Genomic DNA, 25,169 nt, shown 5'->3' with positions numbered 1-25,169 from the left:
TTAAGTACTAAATGTATACTTTGTATCTGATACTGATGGTATCTCCCTTATAAAGTTATCTTGCCTCTCCACCCCGCCCCACCATTTCCTTTTTGTCTCCTGGGTCTTATCGAGACTCACATCTAGAGTGTGGCTACACCTTCCAATGACTTTTTACCCTTGTCAGAATATGTGTGTTTTCTTGTCAAGCCAGCCATTATCCAACTACTCGTTAATTCTAGATACGCTCCAGGAAGGTAGGGATCGGCAGGCGTATTTTTCATCTTCCTCCTCTTCTTCTCTTTCATTTTCCTTGCCTGTTAACATTTCCTGCGGCTTGCCTTGCTCACTCTTGCACATCCAGGCCTCAGCAGAGTTGAAACTCTGACTAAATAATTACACTGCAAATCCACCCTTTGTTCTCGAACATTCCCCTCCGCTTTTTTGTTCACAGCTTGATGAAAAAGATGATAGTCACCAATCAAGCCTTTGACTGCTTTGTTTCACTTCTGTAAAAATGTAAATTCTGTAGTACAGATTTCTAAAGTCAAAGTGTAGACAGATCTTAATATCGTTGGGAGTTATAACAACATCATATTGTAGACGTGTTCGTGTAACTTAATAGGTCAGCTCCTGAGGTTTTAGGACCAAATTATCAGCTTCATTCTGTGTTGGCAAATGCTAAAGACTTCAATTCTCTAGTTGATGACCCCACTGAAATCCTGGCATTTGTAGCCTCCATGTTTTGTGTTTGGTTACATGAAAGATAAATTAAAGAAATGAGAAAAAATGGTATTATCAGAAAGTCCATAAATGTCGTCTGGTTTGCAGAAGGACTTAACTACACAGTGTTTGCTTTAGTAACACATTACCAGAGGACCGATTTGATTTATTTTTCACTTCTTTAAAATAATGCCTCCTATTCATTCTGGCATTGACTCACAAAATTTTGAATTTATGCTGTTAGCTATTTAGCAGTATCTTTCTTTAAAAAGCAATGCATGAAAGTTAAATGAGTGTGGTATTTTGTTTTAAGAAAAACAAAACTTAAGAGTTATTCCAACACATGTAACGCTAACACGTTATGGGGGTGATCTACAAAATGAACTACTGCTCACTGCCAAGTGAGTTAGGAGCTCGTTCATTGGCAGCACCTCCCCCCCACCACCTCCGAGAACTGCATCAGGGGTCTTTTGTGAAAACTTAACATTTTAAAGAAATCATTCTGGGGGAGGGATAGCAGGCACATTTGATGGATTTTTTTTTTTAAGATTCTATTTATTTATTTGACAGAGAGATTACAAGTAGAGAGGCAGCCAGAGAGAGGGAAGGAAGCAGGCTCCCCACAGAGCAGAGAGCCTAACGTGGGGCTCCATCCCAGGACCCCAGGATCATGACCTGAGCCAAAGGCAGAGGCTTAACCCACTGAGCCACCCAGGCACCCCAATGGATCTTGACTCTAATGATTGTCACCATTCTCTTAGGCCTTGACAATTCTATGAAAATCTACTCCTTCTGATAGAATTTCTCCATAGAAGAAGCTGAGGATTTCCAGTTTGAGGCACAGGACTTTCAGAGTTAAGACAACCAGCAGAACATTTAATTGTTAGGGAAATTGGAAAATTGAAAGCACAGGGAGCTCCCGCTTCACACCCATGAACATGACTATTACTAAAAGAAATCTGGGATATAATGAGGGTTGGTGAGGGTGTGGAGAAACAAAACCACTGTGCCTCGCTGTGTTCATATACTATGAACATATATAGGAATCTCTCTACAGACACATACATAAGTGCGTGCTTATGGGGACGTAAAATGGTACAGGTGCTGTGGAGGACAGCATGGTGGTTCCTGCAGAAGTTAAACCTAGAATTTCCACACAATCTGGCAATTCCACTGCTAGACATATACCCCCAAAGGAACCAAGAGCAGGAATTCAAGATCTCTGCACACCCCTATTCAGAGCAGCACTACTCACAGTAGCCAAAAGATGGAAGCAACCTGTGTCTGCCGAAAGTAAATGGATAAATGGCGATGGTACATAAGTAGAATGGAAGATAGTCCTGCCTTCAAAAGAAAGCAGATTCTGGCACCTGCAATAACACAGGTGAACCTTGCAAACATGCTAGGCAAAATAGAGCAAACAGGAGGACAAACACTGTATGACTGCACTTACGTGTCATACCTAGAGAAGACCTGTCTAAAGAGACAGAAAATTGAATGCCAGCAGGGATCGAGCAGCCTGTGCTCACTGGGTGGGAGCTTCAGCTGGGAAGAGGAAAAAGTTCTTGAGGCAGATGGTGGTGATGCTCACACAGCAGTGTGAATGGACTTGATGCCACTGAACTGCACACTTAGAATGACAAAAATGGTCCTCTTCAATGTTCAGGTACATTTTACCCCAATTTTTAAAAGTTGGCTACTATGACTTACATGGTGTTTTCTATCAGCCTAGGTCCATCTACTCAGGAAACCAGAAGCCACACCAGTTATTTAGAGGGATGGATCTAGCACGAGGAACAGGTTAAATGGTGTTCGAGGATGGGGAGGAGAGTACCAAGGGAACTCAGAGTTGCTTATGGCTGGGGGAAGCCATGGGACGGGTTGGGTTATTCATACCCCGAGGCTTGGAGGAGGCTGCCCCATCTCCCTGCCTCCCTCCTCCAGCCTTCCAGTCTCCTGCTAGTGCTTCTACTCAGAGCCCCACAAAGCAGGGTATAGAAAGGTAGATTTGCAGTTGCTCTCTAAGGCACAAATCCTGCCTTCTCAGTACGTGATCCCTTTGTTAGCATGACCATAAAAACACAGAGGCCTGCCCTTGAAATCCTGGATGAAAATTGTGTTATAACCATCATTGTCCAGTCCTGAATATGCTTATAGTGAGTTTTTAGATCCACTTTGGAATGAAGATGCAAAATTTAGAATTTTCAAGGTGAAATCATGGACTGCCTTCTGATAACGTTGACAGACCGAATGGGTCCTTAGATCTTGGTCAAGAGACTGTCCTTGGTGCTGTGACTTTAAGAATGGCAATGATGGAGGAAAAGGGAGGCAGTTCTGTTTATTTATGTGCGTATTTATTGTTACTTTTAGATTGTGCAGCATGGTGGAGACCTAGAAAATGCAGTTGGCTGATATGCTTTCATAATTTATAAAGTAGAAGGCCATAGCATTAAGAAGGAAGGATTGTTTTAGTCAAGTACCTGACAAATTCCACACTAAATAAATGTGAACTCAGTTTCCGTCTGTCATATTTATAGTTCACAAATGACTTTGAAGTCCCAAAGACCTTTACATATCACTGAGGGAAACGTTAACCAAGACCTTGATATAATCTAATTGGAGTTAGCTAGTAGGATTAAGTTAAGGGATGCAATTAAGTAGATGTTGAAAAATAAATTCGTAAGTCAATAATTCTATTTTTTTTTTTCTGGCTAGGAAAGTAATATGAGCTCGTGGTAGAAAAATTAGAAGGGTCAGGCAAAGGTAAAGAGGTAGCAAAACTTGTTACTGTGAGTGTTATATCGTCAAGTCCTCATATAGTATGAGTTTGGTCCTATAATTATCTCCTTTTGACAAATGACAAAGCTGAGACTCAGGGAGTTCAGGTAACTTACTCAAGGGTAGGACTCCCTGAGGTTCAAGAGCCTGGGCTCTGTCTGCATCACTGGGCAATCCCAAAATAAATATTTTTTTTTTTTAAAGATTTTATTTATTTATTTGACAGAGAGAGATCACAAGTAGGCAGAGAGGCAGGCAGAGAGAGAGGAGGAAGCAGGCTCCCCACTGAGCAGAGAGCCCGATGCGGGACCCGATCCCAGGACCCTGAGATCATGACCTGAGCCGAAGGCAGCGGCTTAACCCACTGAGCCACCCAGGCGCCCCCCAAAATAAATATTTTGACATATATAGTAGTGTCCTGTTATTTTACTTAACTTTGTAGCATGAGAATTTCCAAATGTAACTAAAACTCATTATTATATATATATTTTTAAAGCTGCAATAATATTCTTCTATATGGCTTACCCATCACTTGCATAGGAATTCCCAAGCCTGACACCTTAGTTGTTTTCTGTTACGGGTAATAACTTAAGCTTTCAATAAAAAAGGAGTATTAATATCATATGTATGCCTATGAAGTAATGGAGTGAAAGTATTTCAGTTTAAAGGTTCATATTGCAAGTTTGTGGTTAGTTTTATTTTGATTTTCCCATTAAAAAAGGAACATTTATTGCCTGTATATGTATAGAAATCTATATATACGCTTCATATCTGAACATGAATATCTAATGTGTATGTATAGGACTTTTATAGTTGACCTTTGGAAACATGGGGCTTAGAGATACTGATCACCTATGCACTTGAAAATTTTTGTAGAATTGTTGACCCCCCAAACCCAACTACCAACCTGCTATTGACTGGAAGCCTTATTGATGACATAATCAATTAGCACATATTTTTATGTTATATGTATTATGTCCTGTATTCTTACAACCAAATAAGCTAGGAGAAAAAGAAAATGTTAGTAAGAAAATGTTAAGGAAGAGAAAATGCATTTACAGTATGTACCGTATCATAAAAAAATCTGTGTATAAGTAGACTCATGCAGGTCAAACCCATGTTACTCAACGGTCAACTCTAGGTAGTATATAGATTATATATAGTATGTATATATAATGTATCTATATTGTATATAATGCATATATAATGTATGCATGTGATATATAGTATTTCATATTATAGAATTTAGAAGAATATAGAATTTAGTAAGATAGTGTTATAGAATTATATATAGTATGTATAGAATCTATAGCATACCACATCTATGAATGTGAATATACAATCTCTACGTTGTGTGTTCATATACTATGAACATATATAGGAATCTCTATACATATAAATGTATACATAAGTATAAAGTATACGTTTTAGACTACACAGCATTTTTTTCCTCATCCATATGATTTAATCTGCTCTCCCCAGCAATCCTGGAATACAGATGACCCCCTTTTAAGAGGTACGCACACTGCAGGACAGGTCAGTTGAGTGGCTTGCCCAGGGTCATGTGGCTCTGTGTGCTGAAGTTGGGATTGGAAACCAGGACTTCTGGTTCCTTCCACACAATGCTACACTGTCTCACCTCTCTTGTTCTGGGTCTTGAATTGCTGTTTTCCTCTGCATTATGGGGAGACTGGCTAGATCTCTTATAATTTCCTCCTGATTTGGGATAGTTCACGTTCTTCCTAATCTCTCCCCTGTCCTCTTTGCTCAGGTTGTTGCTCCTTTCCCCGTGGTGACTGGTAGATGTGGGTGCTGTCTACCATGTGCTTTTTGGCCAAGGAGCAGGAAAATGAATCCGTGTTTTGTGTTAAAATGTTGAAACCTGGGCAAAAAGTTTCACAGGGGGTGGTCAGATTTGTGAGTAAAACTTGGTATCGTTCCTTTAGAAGATAAAATGTATTTCGTAAAAAAAGAAATGTTTCCTATGGCCCTGAAAATAAAGCTGCTTTTTGAAGCAGTGCTTTATTTTCTATGTTGGTTTAATTAGGAAGTAGCATTTTGTTGTGGGAACTTAATCACAGAAGGGCCTTTGTTTTATACAAACCTTGAGACAATAGCTCCTTGTTTGCTGGGTTTTCTAAAACCTCATTAATTTGGATATCTGTTGTTTTTTCCCTAAAATTTCTAAAATATGGACCAGAACTAGAATGAGGTTTTTTAATTGTGTCATCCAAATAGAAAGTGTTTGCTAAGCACATTGAGCATAGGGTAGTAAGAAAAGAACAGGCAGATTTCACAGTCTTAAGACAGAAAATCTTGAAAGATTCTTAGAACAAGAATTGCATGTAAATTGGAGCTTCTCATTACAAGTGAGTGTTGGCTGTTCATTAGAAGAGGTCAGGCAGAGACCCTTCTTGGAAGCTGTGATAGGAATTACTATGACCATTTCCTTGTATGTATTCAAAGTGATTCATTCCATTTCAGTTTTCGGTTACTTTATACTGGTCTCAACCAATTTGAGATATTAAGTTCTTCTTGAATTTGTTTGGCAAAAAGAACAGATTGGAAGAAATCTTAAACTCTTTGCTGTGATTTGGAAGTCAGCCACAGTAAATTCTTGTCCTTTAGACTTTCTTATCTTTTTCGTCCTGTTCTCCGCAAAGCTGCTATTCTCATAGATATGTCTTTCTTTTGTTTTCACACCTTTATCTCATTCTATTGTTTAATACACAACTTCTCCAATTATCTATGGCACAGCTATTGTGTAAGAAATCACAGCCAACCTCTATGGCTTAAAACAACAGCATTCATTTTATATCTACCCTGGTTTCAATGGGCCAAAATTTCAGGAAAGGCTTGATTGAGTGGGCGTCGGCATCAATGTTCAGTCCATGGTCAGGCCATGGTGGGGATGGAGGTGGGACAGCTATGAAAGGGAGTGTGGGCAGCTAGGGAGGGTGCTGGGTAGCTGGACTGGGGGTGCTGAGGCAGCTGGGGAGGCAGGTGGAGAGGGGGTACTGAGGTAGCTGGGAAGAGGGTGCCAGGACAGCTGGGGCCTGACCAGTCTCTCCTTTCATGTGGTTTTAAGACTTCTCTGGGAAGTCTTGGCAGTTCAGAGCTCCAGCAGAGGGGTTCCAGAGAAAGTGGCAGAAGTTGTGTCCCCACATAGATCTGGCCGCCAGAGTCACGCAGCTTCACTTCTCTGTGCTCTATGGGCCCCCAGGTCACTGAGGTCAGCAGTAGAGGAAGTAGAGGAAATGGGAAGCAATGGCGGACTCTCAGTGGGGGAGGGGTGAACAATTGGGCACCTGCTGTAAAACCACCACTTCCTCATCCTTCTGAACGTGGCTGCCTCTGAGGGGCTTCTCCTGTCAGCCTCCCACAGCTTATCCTTAGGGGCCTCACCTTCATCTTTAGGAATCCTAAAGAGCTAGGGGATCCAATGGGAATACAAATATTACACCTTAAGCTGTCCAGTGTTCATGACCGGTAAGCTGAATAAATTCAAATAACTGAGGCCAGGCTTCAAGAACTATGTGGAGTTTCAGTTTCTTGACAAGATTTACTTCTAAGCTTTCAATGATAAAGCTTACTATCAATAGTTTACCAGTCAAGCATAAATATTTTTCCAGTTAGCCCAGTTTCATTTTCCACCCCCTCCTCCCCTTTATCTGTCTTGAATGGCAGAGTACTGGCCTTACGATGACCATATACGTCTTACTCAACAGGGCCCCTTAGACAGGGCCTTGGGAAGGATTCTGGGAAATCAGCAAAGATAGTCTCAAGGCCCTATCAAAATATACTTTGCTTGTCCCCAACTGTTTTGGCTTCAAAATAAAGTTGGTTTGTATATATATGGAAAGAAAGGGAGGTCTATTCTGAAATCATTATTTCTTCCTGTTATACTGAAGCTAAAAAAAGATAAGTTTTAATTCCTGAAGAAATATTTCTTTGAAAAATACAGTTGCAGTTGGAATCCATTGTAAACTTTTTTTTTTTTTTTTTTTGGCCTTTTGCTTAACATTCTGCTCAAATTGCAACATCATTATCTCTAGAAAGTTGTAACAAATAAAAGGGCAAAGTAGCTCATGAATACCTCGGCCATACCTCAAAAGAGCTCTTATGTTTTTAAGGTTTTCAACTGACCTTTTCTCTATGCAGACATGTCTTTTATTTTGATATAGAAGCAGAAATTTTTAAATACAGGGAAAATATAAGAAAAAAGTTTTCATTTAAAAGAAAAAAGTTTTTTTAATAGGCTCCATGCCCAGCTTAGAGCCCAACATGAGGCTTGAATACAGAACCATGAGATCAAAACCTCAGCTGAGCAAGAGTCAGATGCTCAACCAACTGAGCCTCCCAGGCACCCCAATAGAGAAAATTTTTTTTTAAAAATCACTTGTGGGGTGCCTGGGTGGCTCAGTTGGTTAAGTGACGGCCTCTGGCTCCTGTCATGATCCTGGAGTCCCGGGATCGAGTCCCACATTGGGCTCGCTGCTCAGCAGAGAGTCTGCTTCTCCCTCTGACTTTATCCCTCTTGTGCTCTCACTCTCTCCCTCTTATTCTCTCCCTCTCAAATAAATAAATAAAATCTTTAAAAACAAAACAAAAACAAAAATTAAAAAAAAATTGTGTGTGTGTTTTTTTTTTATTTGACAGAGAGAGAGCTCACAAGTAGGCAGAGACAGGCAAAGAGAGAGGGAGAAGCAGGCTCTCTGCTCAGCAAGGAGCCCGATGCAGGACCCTGGGATCATGACCTGAGCCGAAGGTAGAGGCTTAATCCACTGAGCCGCCCAGGTGCCCCTCCACTTGTGGTTCTAATTACCAGGATTTACCTTTTTTTTTTTTTTTAAAGATTTAATTTATTTATTTGACAGAGATCACAAGCAGGCAGAGAGGCAGGCTGGTGGGGGGGTGGAGAGGGGAAGCAGGCTCCGTGCTGGGCAGAGAGCCTGATTTAGGGCTCAATCCCAGGACCCTGGGATCATGACCTGAACTGAAGGCAGAGGCTTTAACCAACTGAGCCACCCAGGTGTCCCCAGGATTTACCTTTTGATCTAGTCCATCATATCTGAGAACACTATATAGTTAATAATTCATGATCTCTGCCTATTGGGTGCCAGGGTCTCAAGATTCCTTGATGAACAAGACAACGATGACATCCGGGGAAAGCCCTTAGCCCAGAGAAGTGTACAACAAACAGGAGTTTCCGTATACATGTTGGTTACTCTCTCTGCTGCTACACTTATTATGTGAGGCCGAGCCGGGCCCTCGGGCCTTCTGGTCTAGTGGCAGAAACAGGCAAGTAAGCAGACTCCTTTGGTCCAGTGGTGTAGGCTGTGCAGGGGTTAAGAATGCTTGGATAACACAGAGGAAGGGGCAGCTTAGGGACTCAAGGAGACAACCCAAATGAAGGGAGTGAAGGAAGGGAGCAGGCAATGAGGAAAGGTACATAGATCAGCTAGGGGAAAACATGTTTACAGAGCCAAAATTGTACATCCAGTCCTGTAATAAATGTCTTCTTTAATTTTTTCTGTTGATTGAGATATAGTTTACGCACCATGAAATGCACCCATCTTAAGGGTATAGTTGGATGGTTTTTTTTTTTTTAAAGATTTTATTTATTTATTTGACAGACAGAGATCACAAGTAGGCAGAGAGGCAGGCAGAGAGAGAGAGAGGAGGAAGCAGGCTTCCTGCTGAGCAGAGAGCCCGATGTGGGACTCGATCCCAGGACCCTGAGATCATGACCTGAGCCGAAGGCAGCGGCTTAACCCACTGAGCCACCCAGGCGCCCCGTTGGATGGGTTTTGATACAGAATCCCCCACTGTGCCTCTTCGGGTCAGCGCTCCTCCAGCCCCTCCCCCAGCCCCTCCCCCTCCTGCCACCAGAGGAGCCAGGGTTCTGAATGTTTCTCACTGTAGCTTTGCCTGTTACATAATATATAAATGGGAGTAAATGGTGTGTCGCTTTGTGTTTGGTTTCTTTTAGCCTCGTAGCTGTGAGATTCATCCACTGTTGCTTGTGTGAGTGGTTTGTTCTTTAATTTCTGGGTGCTTTATTTCACGAATGTAACATTTGTTTATGCGACCTCCCATTATGTTGCTTGGGTTTTATTCCAGTTCTTTTTCTCAATGCCTGTTACTTTATTGAGATGTAATGACAGATAGCATTGGGTAACTTTGAGATGCACAACTCGTTGGTTTGAGACATTCATGTATTGCAATATGGTTACTATAGTGACATTAGCTAACATTTCTATCATGTCATGTAATTATGTCTTTTTTGTGTTGAGAACAATTAAGATCTAGTCTGTTAGCAACTTTAAAAATTATTATACAGTATTGTATAATACTGTATTATGCATTAGATCCAAACTCACTTATCTACTAGTTGCCATCGTTTTTGACAGTTATAAATAAAGCTGCCATGACCATTCTTATGGAAATCTTTTTGGGGACATATATCTTTGTTTCTCTAGGGTTGGAATTGCATAGCCAAAGGATATGTCAATATTTAACTTTATAAGACATTGATAAACCACTGTCCAGCAAGCGTCTCTAGGCAAAAAGCTCTTCTCCCCAGAATCACTGTCTTATGCCACCTGCTGTCCAGTATTTTAGAATCACTCTTTAATATCTTTATCCAGTTCTCTAGCTGTTTACTCCAGGAGGGCCAGGCCGTACCAATTTCTTCTTCATGCCAGCATCTACATTCCTGTAACAACTTTTGATGGCAGAATAATAGGTCACCATCTGGGTACATGATAATTTATTCAACCTGTTCCCATTGTTGGACATGTCAGGTGTTTCCAATTTTATAAAATCAGGCTGCAACACATATTTACATATTTTTGTGACCGCAGTGCTGATTATATGTTCATGTAGATTGCAAAAAATGGGATTATTGGGTCAAAGAGTTCAAACATCCTTTCATTGTGACCTGGAGTGCCTTTTTTCAAAAATACTATTCGGTTTACAGATTCACTAACAGTGAATCAAAGTTTGTGTTTCACAACCCCTGAGGAGCACAGAGATTACCATTTCCTTTCAGTTTTTGTTCTCTACCAGTTGAATACCCGAGCCTCTCTCGTTTATTTATTTATGCATTTGTTTGTGCACTGTAACATATATTAATTGACTTAGGTCACTTTATCGGACATATATTTGGGAGTACTGGATTGAATTCAGATGCTTAAGTAATGCTTATTTGTTCTTGTCTATTATCTTCACATGGATAAATTGTGTCATGATTATTAATCTCTATGGGAGCAGTCAAATTGCTTGTAACATGGTGGTGGCATTTTTTTTTTTTTAAGATTTTATTTATTTATTTGACAGAAATCACAAGTAGACAGAGAGGCAGGCAGAGAGAGAGAGAAAGGGAAGCAGGCTTCCCGCTGAGCGGAGAACCCGACGCGGGGCTCGATCCCAGGACCCCGGGATCATGACCAGAGCCGAAGGCAGAGGCTTTAACCCACTGAGCCACCCAGGCACCCCGGTGGTGGCATTTTTTAGACATTTGGATCTCAATGCAAGAGGCAGGATAGAATTTTCCTATTGTAACAAAAGAGAAAAAAAAAAGAATTAACTCTAAATATCATTGTTTGAGAGGTGCCAAAATAGCTATGGCGCTTGAGGAATAGCACTAAAAATCTGATAGTGGTAGCTCACATCAGTTTACAAAATTTGTAAAGTCTTCTCCTGCAAATATTATTTCACACTATACTTACAATGCGAGATAAGTGAAGAACATACGGATTCATATTCCCGCATTTCATTGTGAAAAATGCAGTGGAAGGTAGAGAAAATATTCTCTGGATTTGTCATTTGAAGCATGAGTTGTAGAAACCATCAAATTGAGTTTTATCATTTTCTAGATGGTAAGAAATTAAAAACTCATGAACTGGGGGGAGCGATTCTGGAAGTCTTACTCTAGAAGCATTAATCTCGGTGGTATGACAAAGCCGTCATAGTGACAAAGGTAGAAACTCTCATGACTGGGATGATAGTCTAGATGCCCGCACATTTCCTCAGACCTGGGAGCCCTTTAAAATATTTTTGCAGCAACTCGGAGGGCACTGACCTGCTCTGGGCTGCCCTCTATGCGCCATAAGGTACGGAAATGGAACCTGGGAAAGCTGTGAGATCAAATTAAAACCTGCAAATTATTAGCTGGGGAGGCACAGCTGTCCAAACCCAGACATCCTGAGAAGTTTGGTGAAGACTTAAAACCACTCATGAGCCAGTGGGGGTGGTGTAGGCTTTCTTTGAGTAACTGATAACTATGATAATAATGCAGAAATCAGCTTTGTCGCTGAATAGCCAATAGACTTTTTTTTTTTTTTTTTGAGAAATTTTAGATTGACAGAAAAATGGAGTGGGGAGTACCAGGGTTCCCAAACATCCCCTCTAGAAAAGCTTTTGGTTAAACTTAGGCAGTCATCATATTTTTAAAAGCAAATCAGCAAGTGGCTGAACTAGTGCAGATTTTGTAGTTCCTGCAAACTTGCCCCCTGGTATTTGGAAGGAGACTGAGAATTGTCAGACTTAAAATTTAACATTTTTCTCTTTTCTCTAATACCTTCTGGCATATTATCAGAGCATAGTTCCTTTGATCTTCATAGGACACAAACACAAGAAAGCTAGTGAGATGATCATGGCCTCCGTTGAGATGGCCAACACTGAGCGTTATTTCTTGCTTTTTACCAGAATGACCCAGGGGGCCCAGACAGGAAGCTGCTGCCCAGGTGTCAGCTCATGAACCCCAGGGGGAAAGCATTCTGTCTGAACTGTGGATCTCCAGACAAGACATCACTGGGATCTCATCTTCCTTTTCAAACCCTAATGGTTTGGGGCTCAGGTTTTATACGTAGTGAACTACCATCATGTCTTACAGGAGCTCATGAGAACATGACAGAAATAGGGTCATGTAGGAAAGGGAAGACTCTAGACGTGCCCTTACACTGTGTGTTTGACCTCCACATGGTTTCACTGATTCTCCAGAATTCCCTCACTGGAGATACCGGACTCCTACTCACATTCAATTTGGAAATCTCCATCTTCCACAAAAAGTTGAATCTTCATACCATCTAATGTTCTTTCCCTGTTTTTACATCTTTTTATTTCTTGAGGAACCATTTTTAGGGGTGCAGTTCACTGGCGTTAAGTACCTTCACGTTGTTGGACAACCATCACCACTGTTCACCTCTAGAACTTTCCCATCATCCCAAAATAAAACTTTGTACACTAACTCCCCACTCCTCCCACCCTTCCCCAGCCCCAATGAGCCATACTTCTAATTTCAGTCTCTATGAATTTGACTACTTTAGGTAACCCATGTGGGTGGTATTTATAGTTATTTGTCCTTTGTTATTTCACTTAGCATCATGTCTGCAAGGTTCATCCATGCTATAGAATGTATTAGAATTTCATTCTTTTTTTTTTTTAATTTTATTTATTTATTTGACAGAGAGAGATCACAAGTAGGCAGAGAGGCAGGCAGAGAGAGAGGAGGAGGCAGGCTCCCCACTGAGCAGAGAGCCCAATTCAGGGCTCGATCCCAGGATCCCGGGATCATGACCTGAGCCGAAGGTAGAGGCCTAACCCACTAGCCACCCAGGCACCTCAGAGAATTTCATTCTTTTTTAAGGCTGAATAATATTCCATTATAGGGATATCCTAAAGTTTGTTTACCCATATATCCATTGATGGATATTTGGGTTAATTCCATTTCTTGGGTATTGTGATTTGTGCTCCTGTAGACATTGGTGTGCTAGTATCTGTCTGAGCCCCTGCTTTCAATTTTAATGGGCATATATTCAGAATTGCAATTACAGGCTCAAAAGGGAATTCTATGATTAATTTTTTGAGAACCCCCCCCCATACTGTCTTGCATAATGGCTGCACCCTTTTACATTCCTGTCACATCTTTTTAAGTAAACAAAAGCCTTCCTGCATAAGACACTTATTTAGATAGTCTTTTAAAAAAAAAGCCTTAAATGTGATAACCATCAGTTCAGTGCCTGACAAGTGACAGATGCTCAGTGAAGTTCGATGTTTCTAAAGGAAAATGAGAATCTTTAAATAGGACATAGACCAACTTCCCACATAAAGAATGAAGTCTTGCAAAAACAAATAAACAAAAACTGCTTTCTAATCTCTCTAGCGCTAAAACTATAAACGATTCAGCTAGATTTCATGAACAAAGGAAAGAAACACACAATTATTGTTTCTAGGAGTTGTAAATGTGTAACGAACAGGTTAATGTTTAATGGAGTTAGTCAAGTGCAGATTTGCACAGCTTTTCTGGATGGTATTGCCTGTTGGATTTGCAAGGCTTAATGGTTAGGGGCCCCTTTTACTTTTATAGAGTGAGCCAAGGGAGGAGGAGAAGGGACATGGAGCTATAGGTAGGAAGGCATTGCTAGAGCGACTCGGGTATCATGGGCCAACAGGAGATCTAACAGATGAACCAGAAAGAAGCTGAGTTGAGAAGTTGAGAGCTGGAGAGCTCTGCCTGGCCTCTTTGTGTTTTCTTTCTCACTCACATTTGACCTTTTAAAAAACTCTTGAAGATCCACTTGACCTTGTCTCTGCTTAGGTCTTGGTCTTTGCTACGTCAACACCAGCATCTTCCCTGATTTCCTGGCACCCACATCCAGTTGCATGATCTTTTCATCCCTGCTGACCCTGCAGCTTCCTGGTTTAAGGTCCTCTCGTGGTCTAGAAGTCTGAACACAGTGCAAGGACCCACAGCCTGCCCAGGCTCCCTCCCGCTGTCTACATTCAGGCCAGCCTGGCTTCCTGCCATTTCTACACTGCTATGTGCTCTGGCCCTGCGGGGTCTTCACTCCCTGTCCTTCTGTCCCTTCTCTCCCTTTACTCGTCCCCCACATCACTGCTGTATTGGTTGCATCTGTCACAGTCCCTCTTACAAAGCAGATGCTCAATCCATGTATATTGAATGAACCGTAAGTAGAAAATTGTTAAGGCTCATTCCTCGCTCCCTCCCTCGTGTCCTGCTGGAGTGCATCTCTGAGAGTAAGATTTCTGCTTCTCTCCCCATCGCTCCTGCTCCCCAGGAAAGGAACAGTCATTTTTCTACCTGGCTGAAGAGCTGACCATCTGGGGTCACATCTCTGTTCTTCTTTTAGTGAGCAGATTATTCTCAGGACACAGGTTCCCGGCCCACAGGCCAAGGTCATGGAGCAGGTCTGCACACGTTTGTGGAGCCCATGACACAGAAGGCTCTATGTCAGGCAGACCACTTATTTGAAGCCATGATGTCCATTTTTCCTTTTTTTTTTTTCTGGAATATTGCTAACTTCTTTCTTCAGTCTCCAGGACACATTTCTGAGCCTACTTCCACAGTCAGTAGGGGAAGAAAGAAAAGCTATTTTATTGTCACCCCTGTTACATCCTGAGAAAGGGAAGATGACATTTTGGGGAAAATCCTTATATAATTTCAAAGGCTAAGATATTCAGGTGAAAACCTGGTGGAGGTTAGGCACCAGAGGATAGGAAAGGTGCCTTTTGTATTTCTCAGATCTGAGAATGATCTCTGAATATATCTCACAAGCATGTTTATCTCATTTTGGGGGAGGTGAGTGCTGGGCTGTCACATGACACTTACAGGATGGGAAAAAGGTAGACATGCTCACAAAGTCATTTGGTGACAATCCTGCTTGTGCTTTTGAGGTAGATCCAACTAAGCTTCCACAAAACTTAGCAAAATCATTCCAGAGTGCTCAGGGACATTGAGCGCTGGGGACAATGATGCGGAGACAACATGGGAACAGGGAATGAAAACCAACCCCTTCCTCTTCAGTTTTGACTTCTTAAAAGTGATTCAACCCTTTTCCATTGCAACACTGCTAGTGACCCTTAAATGGAAACTGTGACATGTGGTGCATGGGACAGCTTCCTGGCCTGCCTTTTTTAAAGTAGCTTTTCTAGGTGACAAGAAACAACTGCTTCTGGCAGATGTTTCGAATATCCCTTTCCCGTCCGTCTTCAGATTGCTGGTTCTAGGTGCCTCTTCACTGTTCGGATAGGCTCCTGTGGCTGTGCCCTCTATTGGCTGGTGACCACCTTTAGTACTTTTGTTTTTCCTCAATGTCTACTTGAAGTGTCTTGAGCTTGCTTCCAAAGTTCCCGATTTTCTGAGACATGAATCTTTAAAAAATTAAGGAAAGAAACTGAGTTGATCTAAATTTGTCACTACTGATAACCAGTTCTTTCTCTTCCCAATAAAAAGAAAAGGCAGAAAGGGAAGAAAGTTGGGGGCAGGGGAGATTGGATTTTGACATGTTTATTTTGCTTTTCTAACGACAACACCGAATTTAAAGAAAAACAAATCTAGTTTTATTCCAGAGTTCTCTTCTCATTCACAAATCTGTTTCCTTCTGTCTGTTAATTTTGAATGCTGGTCCTGAAACTAGGAGATAACAGTAAATAGTCAACTAAAATAAGGTAGAAACAACCTTTTAAGGTAATTGTCTGTAAGAGGCATACCTAAAATGTACATTACACATATCCCTTGTGCCAAGATTTCCTTGCCCCAAACTTTGCTTGTTACTTCACAAGATTATCAACTAACTAGATGTTTGAGTGATGGATACTCTAAACTCAGAAGTGATTCGTTGCCTGTGGTAGTAGATGGCCTTCTAGTAAATAATAACTTCTCTATTCTTGAGTAATAAATATTCAAATAATGATTTTGAATTTTATCTTCTAATAATATCATACGAAATAAAGCTTCAAAGCATAAATACACTACTTTTATGGGGATAATTGAGAAATACTACTTATCAAATACACTTAACTCTTTTTTTTCTTCTTAAAGATTTTATTTATTTATTTGACAGAAAGAGCAGGAGAGCACAGGCAGAGGGAGCAGGAGAGGGAGAAGCAGTTTCCCCACTGAGCAGGGAGCCCAGTGTGGGGCTAGATCCCAGGATTCTTGAGATTGTGACCTGAGTCGGAGGCAGACGCTTAACTGACTGAGCCACCCAGGTGCTCCACACTTAAGTCTTTTTAAATGTCATTTGACATAGAACCTAAAACTCTTTTGTCTGGGAAAATCTCTTTTCCAGCACATAAGAGGGAAAACATCCCTCTGGTCTTTTTCAAAGGCCATAAGTGCTCGTATGGATAGAAAATTTCCAGAGGGGTGTTCCCATGTGGTATCTGGGTCCTCCACAGATTATGGGCTGAGCTCCAGCAGAGAAGGGCCAAGCTTTCTGTGGAGATGAGAGACTTGACTTCACCACCTACATTGGAAGTTAACCCTCACCTTTGGAGAATTAGACTACCTGTGCTTGTCAGATGCCCGTGCCTGAGGTGGATTTAATATATATGTAAGTGAAGACAGGAGCCCACATGGGAATTCCTGTCTGGATTCTCTGCAGGAAGTGGTGTTTGATATAAGTCTACTGTATTTAGGTGACACTGTTTATGTGCATTGCGGTGATCATTAACAAAGGCCACTTGGTGGAAAACAGTGATGAAGGTGAATTTTGAAATGGCTGAGTCAGTGTCAGGTTTGGCAAGACTGCAGTGACTGCAAGTCTGGTGAAAACCTGCATTGTCAGCTTGTGTGCGGCCAACCTTAGATGGAGAGGGAAGGCAGTTGAGTCAGCCATGCACACGTGTGTGCATGCACACACACACACACACACACGAGCAACAGAAGTATCACAGATTTCATTTGCGTAAATGTTTAAGATCTATCTACTAACATAGAATCCCTAACTTTTTCTCTGTTGTGAGCCAGGACCTACTGATCAATGCACACTTGGTGAATCAGAGCTTGTATCAATTTGCTAGGCCTACCGTAGCAAGTAACGAAGACTGGGCGGCTCACCCAACAGAAATTTATATACTCGGGGTTCTGGAAGGTACAAGTCGAAGGTCAACATGTTGGTAGGTTGATTTCTTCTGGAACTTAGGTTGTCAGCTTGTAGATGGCTTCTCATGGTATCCCCACATGGTCGCCCTTAGGTCTGTGTGCATCTGTGTCCTAATCTTCTTCTGAAGTCCCTGGTCGTGTTAAACTGGGGCTCACCTGCATGGCCTCATTTAACTTGAATGACCTCTTGACCCTGTCTGCAGATAGAGTCACATTCTGAGGTAGTAAGGGTTAGGACTTTGACATATGAGTTTTGGGGAAACACAATTCAGTCAAAAACATGGCTTCACTGAGGAAAAACTATGTTTGGATGCTTCATGCATTCCTCTTCTTCTTTCATAGATTCACAGCTTGTAGTGCCTTTCTGGGTTTGTTTTTTGGTTTCCAATTTGGGGACCTTGAGGACTATGGAGAGATTGTGAGAACAATACCCAGCTTCACAGCCCAAGGCCTTGATCAAGATAAGAGTTAAACATTTCCTTCCTTGAAGAATTGTCCTGAAGTTTCCCCCTCATGGTTGTCCTTCGATTTAGCCTGATTTTCTCGTAGATGGCTAAGCTCTCAGTATGAAAGCTGACAAGAGTTTGAGGAAAATCCAAGAACAGGGTATTGCAATAATGGAAAAACTGGGTTAGCACCCACCTATTGCCCCAGCCTGGAACGTGGCCCTTCCTTTTCCTTGCCTTCTGTACCAGCAAAGCATGGTGATTGACTGCTGGGCTCAAAGCCCTACAGTATACATTTTTTTAAAAATATTTTATTTATTTATTTGACAGAGAGCAAGAGAGTACAAGCAGGGGGAGTGGCAGAGGGAGAGGGAGAAGCAGACTCCCCGTTGAGCAGGGAGCCAGATGTGGGGCTTGATGTCAGGACCCTAGATCATGACCTGAGCCAAAGGCAGATCCTTAACTGACTGGGCCACCCGGGAGTCCCTGTGGCTCTCACAGTACCTGTGAGATCCTGGGATTACATAACCTTTCCATGCCTAAGTTTTCTCATCTGTAAAGTGACAGAAATAACAATATATACTTCATAAGAAGAATTTAGTGATAGAATTAGAAAAGCCAATGATTCTAATGAGGCACTAATAATTCTAATTAATTATTAAGTAGCTTATTAATTGTATTAATATTATTAATAATTCTTTAAATATTATTAATTATTAATAATTCATTGTTGGCCACAGTACATGCTCCATTAGCATTAGCTGTCATTAATTTTTGTTTCTTACACAACCTCCCATCCCCGCCCCCCACCACCCCCAGCTCATCCCAGGCTCTCCCAATAGAAACTCCAGAGTTAGTTGGAACAGCTGCCACTGCATTTGTTTAGATGACCCAGTGTGCAAGTGAACTTAGGTGTCTTTTATTTGGATATCACAAAAAGGAAGTTTAGCAGCCTTAGGTATGTGTGGACTTGTGGGGGCCAGTGCTCTTATTGGGACCTATGACTCAGTAGTTTGTCTCTCAGTTTCTCTATACATCAGTTTCCAAATATGTAATGGGCACAACAGTCATTTGGAACTCAAGGAGTTGTTTGGGATTAAATGAGATGATACGCATAAAGTTCTTAACATGCATGAAGTCATCCCGTTAGTTCTTTCCATTGTAAATGTGAAACTGGAAAACAGAAGGGAAATACATTTCATTTCAGCTGTCTTTGTGAATTTCCTTTCCTTCTATCCGTCTCTAATGGGCTGCCCCATCATGCTGTCTCACTGGGCACCTCCATTTAAAAAAAAAAAAGATTTATTTATTTATTTGAGAGAGAGAGAGAGAAAGCACACAAGTTGGGGGAGGGGTTAAGGGAGAGGGAGAGAATCTCAAGTAGATTCCCTGCTGAGCTTGGAGTCCCACATGAGGCTCGGTCCTACCACCCCAAGGTCATGGCCAGACCTGAAATCAAGAGTCATATACATAACCAACTCAGCCAGCCAGGCATTCCTGGGCATCTCCATTTTTTAGAGTCTTGTGAAATGGTAAATATTTTCAGATAAACAGGAAGTTGGAGCAGAGAACTTTGGATTCTGGAGATGATATATGATTATTTATTTAAGTGTCTATAGGAAAGCTACATGAAATGGAATCCTCATGTTTTCTGCAGCTCCAGAGAATGGAATTTATGAGGCACCTTGAGAATCAATTCAGGGAAAGATCCCCTAACAGAGGAAATTTCCATAAAACAAAAGAACTATCTTAAGAGCAAGTGAATTTCCTGTCACTGGATTGTTCCAAGAGGGGCTGGTTAGTGGACACATGATTCCTTTTAGTGCTGAATTTGGGGCTACGCAGCAACAAGATTCCCTTCCAAATGCAAGACTTGCCTGGCTATTTATTGCTCATCTACATCCCATTTCCCCCTGTTATGCAAGCTCTGCACTTTCTAACTTTTTATTTCTTTCTAAATGAACAGTTTGTAATCTTTCAGAACAGTTTTTAATGTTTACAGAAAAACGAGTGTAAAGTATGGAATCCCATACACCCCTCACTCTTCTGCATCCATTCCCCTTCTTATTCACATCTTGCATTAGTGTAAAATATTTGTTTAAACTGGTGAGCTGATGTGGATACATTATTACTAATTAAGTAATTACAGTGTTTCACTCTTTGTGTTGCACATTCTATGGGTTTTAACAGATGTTTAATGACACGTGTCCACAATTACATATTCTACAGGGTAGCTTCACGGCCCTAAGAATCCTCTGTGGCCCCCTGGAGGTCATTTGTCCTTCCCCCTCAACCCTTGGCAACTACTGATCTTTTTCTGTCTCTGTATTTTTACCTTATCCAGCATGCCATATTTTGGGGATTATATTATATGTAGCCTTTTCAGATTGGCCCTTTCACTTAACAACATGCATTTAAATTTCCTCTATATCTTTTTATAGTGTGAGAGCTTATTTCTTTTTATCACTGAATAATATGTTAGTGGACAGTGTATCACACTTTGTTCATCCATTCGCCTTTGGAAATTTTCCATTCATTTAGGTAAGTATCGAGCAGTGCAGTTGCTGGGTTACACGGTAAGAATATGGTTAGCTTTTATAGAAACTGACAAACCACATTCTAAAGCCGCTTTACCATTTTGCATTCCTGTCAGCGATTCGTGGGAGTTCCTATTGTTCTACATCCTTGTCGGCTTTCTGTATTGTTCATTGACGTCATTCAAATAGGCACACACGTAGTGGACTTTTCCCCCTCATATTCAGATGTGTTATTTCCAAATTACTAAAGAAATACACTTGAGCTACCATTGGTGTAATGTGATGTCACTACTATCATTCAGGATCCCGATGACACTGAAAACGAGAGAACAAGCACTTGTGCTAATATTACTACTGTTCACGATGGTTGTAATTATACACATTTATTTGTGAGAGTATTTTTTTGAGTTTATTTGGCAAAGTGATGCCTCTAGGGGAATATTCACAAGACCTATTTCTGATCAACATTTATATGGAATTACACCCAAAAGCATGAGGAGACGTTGGCGATCATCCTATCAGTCTCCCAAGAGGCAATTTATTTTCAAGAGGTTCTAATGGTTCTTGATTGACATTTATTACTATCCTTGTTTTAGGTCTTTCAAGTCGCCTACGTCATCATCAAAGCTGCTAATGCGCCTCGACCTGGGAACTGGATTTTGGAACGTTCTCTGGACGGCACAGTGTTCAGCCCCTGGCAGTATTATGCAGTTAGTGACACGGAGTGTTTGACTCGTTACAATATCACTCCGAGACGGGGGCCGCCCACCTACAGGGCTGATGACGAAGTGATCTGCACCTCTTACTATTCTCGCCTGGTGCCCCTTGAGCATGGAGAGGTACTGTGCCCACCACAGCCATGTCGGGTTTTTCTCCAGAGCCCTCACCTCTGATGTAAAGATAGCCATTGTAAGAGCCAATATCAGACATTCCAGGTCGATCTCTCTGAGTACAGATTACAGAGATCTTTTACTATCTAGCTATGTTCAAGATATTGACGGGAGTCTCCTGATGATTGATGTTGTAACCCATACATTTCACCTTATTGATTTCTTCCTTTCAGGAAGAGCCCTTAGTCTTCCGTTTACCGTGACTCAATAACTCTATCAGATCCTCTTAAAGCACCTTTCCCATGACACCAGGGCAAGCACATTTGTTGAAATATTAAAGGGAGAGTGAAAATGCCTCTAAAAGATGTAGTTTCTAGTTTTCTCTGCGACATTCTCCTGTTTGGAGGTGTTGAGAGTTGGAGATGGCTCGTGAAATACTATAGCTCAGTGCTCACCATGCCCAGAGTGGAATTCACACTTCATGATTCCAGAGTCCCAGATCGAGTCCTGCATTGGGCTCCCAGCTCCATGGGGAGTCTGCTTCTCCCTCTGACTGTCTCCCCTCTCATGCTCTCTCTCTCTCAAATAAATAAATAAAATCTTTAAAAAAAAAAAAAGGCAGAGTATAATCAAAAACAAGTTATTCTTTTTTTTTTTTTTTTTTTTTTTTTTGGTAAGTAGAGGAAGCAGGATGTGGGTGCGGAGAAGGGCAGACTGAGAGAGAATTTTAATCAGGGCAGATCCCAGTGAGGGACTCGATCTCATGATCCTGAGATCATGACTTGAGCCAAAAGCAAGAGTCAGATGCTTAACTAAGCCTCCCAGGCGTCCCCAAAAAACAAGCCATTCTTTAGTAGTGTCTGGTTTGATGAGATAAAACTACAAATCCTCTCCTGAGGACTCTTCCCAGCAGGAATTCCGCAGCAAGCCTGCATTGTTTCGAGAGCTGAGATTAAGAGAGTGGGTATACAAAGCTTTCTGGAACCTTCTCTCACTCTCTCCAGTATGTTCTGGGCATTTAGAATTTGTTTCATAGGAGTCATAGCCTAATGATGCATGTTGAAATACCCTCCACACTGGGAGAAGTGGTCCTGTTAAGTTTTCTAGCCATTTCTGAGCTGCCAGAAGGCATAACTTCAAATTAATTGAAGATGTTTTGTGATCATGGTGTTCATTGATAATACTTAACAAATGTTGGGTTTCTACAAGAATCTAGTTGTTCAGTTTGATTTTTAAGTAGTATCAGTAAAAGATTATGTCCTGAAGTTTAACAATCAGGGCTATATTTTTGCATGGTTAAGATGGACATTTGTTTGTTTTGATGTCTTTATGGTTAGATTCACACATCACTAGTCAACGGCAGACCGAGCGCTGATGATCTTTCACCCAAGCTGTTGGAGTTTACTTCCGCCCGATATATTCGCCTTCGCTTACAGCGCATTAGAACCCTCAACGCCGATCTCATGACCCTCAGCCACCGTGATCCTAAAGACCTTGATCCTATTGTTACAAGACGGGTGAGTCTATGGCAGAGCTCTCGCCCATTGTGAAAGGTTTATTTTGTTTAAGGAACACAGACTTTTCTTTTTGATTGGCTTCGTTCTCCCAGGTTGGCCTTTTCCCCCCTTGTTTCGCTGAAGATCATTATATATGCTTTGTTTAACATGCCACCTTTCTCAACTAGGGGATGGTTCTGACATTGCGTCCTTGCCCTTCCCCCACCCTTCCATAATGCCATTCGGTAGCAAGTGCTGCGGTATTGCTCTTTACACTCTGGTCTGACTCCGCATTTGATCTTTAGCAAGTAAGCTGTTGTTCTCGCTTTTTAAAAGGAAATTTTAAAGTTTGAGTTATAATTTACATTCAAAAAGATGTACTGATTTTAAGTGTATAGTAAATATACGAGGCTTATGTGGGCAAATATTTTCAAATCCCTTGGATAAACTAGGAGTGGAATTACTGAGTTATAGTGTAGCTGTGTGTTTAATATTGAAGAATTTGTGAAGCCGTACAGAAAGTTTTACCGTTTTGTAGACCAGCAACCGGTGAGAGTGCTGTTGTATGACAGATTGTCACAGATTTGGGTTGTCAACTCATTTTTTATTTTAAAGATTTTATTTATTTATTTGACAAAGATCACAAGTAGGCAGAGAGGCAGGCAGAGAGACAGAAGGGGAAGCAGAGTCCCCACTGAGCAGAGAGCCGGATGTGGGGCTCGATCCCAGGACCCTGAGACCATGACCAGAGCTGAAGGCAGAGGCTCAACCCACTGAACCACCCAGGCACCCTTCAACCCATTTTCAGATCAGCCATTCTCATATGTATATGGGGACGGTTCCTTGTGAGGTTAATTTGTATTTCCCTGATGACACATGTGAGCCAGTGCTTATCGGTATCTGATCGAATATTTTTGTCCATATTTCATTTGGGTCATTCTGTCTCCTTATTACAGAGCTATAAAAGACTTCTTTATATTTTGTGTACAAGTCCTTTGTCAGATCTCCACATTGCAAATATCTTCTCTGTCTGGAGTGTGCTTATTCACTTTCCCATTACATTTGAGAGGTTTTAATTTTAATGAAGTCCCATATATTATTTTTTCTTTAATAGTTCATGTTTTCTGTATCTTTCCTGAAAACCCCTTTTTTAATTCCAGGTTTGCAAAGATGTTACCCTAGGCTTCTCTCTGGTAGCTTTATAGTTTTAGCTTTTACATCTATTGTATTTCAAATTAATTTTTGTGTTTGGTGTGAGGTAGAGGTCAAGGCTCTTCATTTCCCTGTATATGCCTGCAACTGTGCCAGCACCATTTGTCTTCATGCCAATAACAAATGTTCTCAGTTGCTGTAGTGTTTTAGACTTAAGCCTTGAAGTCAGGTACTAAAATAGCCCAACTGAGTTCTTTTTCGATATCTTTGGCTATTCTAGATTCATTTTGTCTCCTTGTACATTTTAGAATGGGTTTGTTAATTTCTGCCCCCCCCAAAAAAAAATCCTGTTAATATTTTCATTGAGATTCCACTGGATTGATAGATCAGTTTGAGAAGGACTTCAGAAGACATTTTGATAATATTGGATTCTCTAATCTGTGAACATCCTGTATCTCTCCACCTGTCTTGGCCCTCTGTAGTTCCTCTTGGCAGTGTTTCGTTATTTGTTTATTTGTACCTCTATTATTCAGTTTATTCTTAATATACATTTTTGTCTGTTAGCCTTAATAGATTGCTTTCTAAATTTTATTCTCCTTTGCTAATGTGTAAAAATACAGCCCATTTTTGTTGATTGATTTTGTATATTATTTTTGCTAAATTGTTAAAGTCACGGATTATTTCTAGTAGGTTGTTTGTTTGTTTGTTTTAGACTTTCCCAAGTACACAATAATATCATCTACAAATAATGAGAATTTGGCCTTACTGTGCACTCTTTCTGTTTTTGATTTCTTTTTTCTTGCATTATTGAACTGGATGGGACCTCCCATAGATGTGGAATGGAAATGATGAGAGGAAAGCACTTAATCTTTCACTGCTAGCTCTTAGGTTTTCATGGATTCCATTTATTAGAGCTGAACAGATTCTTTTACTGGCTTGGCAGGTTTTTTTAAGTGGATGGTGGTAAACATGTCTGTAACACATTTTTCGTGAATTTATAGAAATGATCAAATGATTTTTTCTCCTTTATCCTGTTAATATGATGATTTACTTTTACTGATCTTCCTATGTTGAACGAACTTTGCATTTTGGGGGAAAATTCTACTTGGTCATGCATTGTTATCTTTTGTATAAAGTACTGTATTCAATTGTAGAGTGCTGCATTCAGTGTTTTTTTATGGGTTTTGAATATGACTGGCTGGTATGAGTTCAGAATTCTTTTAGATTCATTTGGTTTCTGTTGATGAGCTCATTGGGGCACTTTTTGTTTAAAATCAACACAAGGATTTTTGTGCATGAAGTATAATTTAAAAGGT

At 40.9% G+C, this 25,169-nt stretch overlaps 1 protein-coding gene across 1 annotated transcript in view; it reads left to right on the top strand.

Annotated features, from left to right (window-relative positions):
• The window catches only part of LAMA1 (laminin subunit alpha 1), a 157,286-nt gene that overhangs the window by 32,620 nt on the left and 99,497 nt on the right, over positions 1 to 25,169 (top strand). Inside the window, exons 4-5 of the mRNA XM_059139976.1 lie at positions 20,972 to 21,214; positions 22,543 to 22,722. Of these exons, the coding sequence (XP_058995959.1) occupies positions 20,972 to 21,214; positions 22,543 to 22,722 (423 nt within the window). The remainder of the gene's footprint in view (positions 1 to 20,971; positions 21,215 to 22,542; positions 22,723 to 25,169) is intronic.

This window comes from Mustela lutreola, chromosome 11 (genome assembly GCF_030435805.1).
Source record: "Mustela lutreola isolate mMusLut2 chromosome 11, mMusLut2.pri, whole genome shotgun sequence".
Lineage (NCBI taxonomy): Eukaryota > Metazoa > Chordata > Mammalia > Carnivora > Mustelidae > Mustela > Mustela lutreola.
Note: the sequence above shows the minus strand (reverse complement) of the source record. Positions and strands in the feature narration are given on the sequence as shown.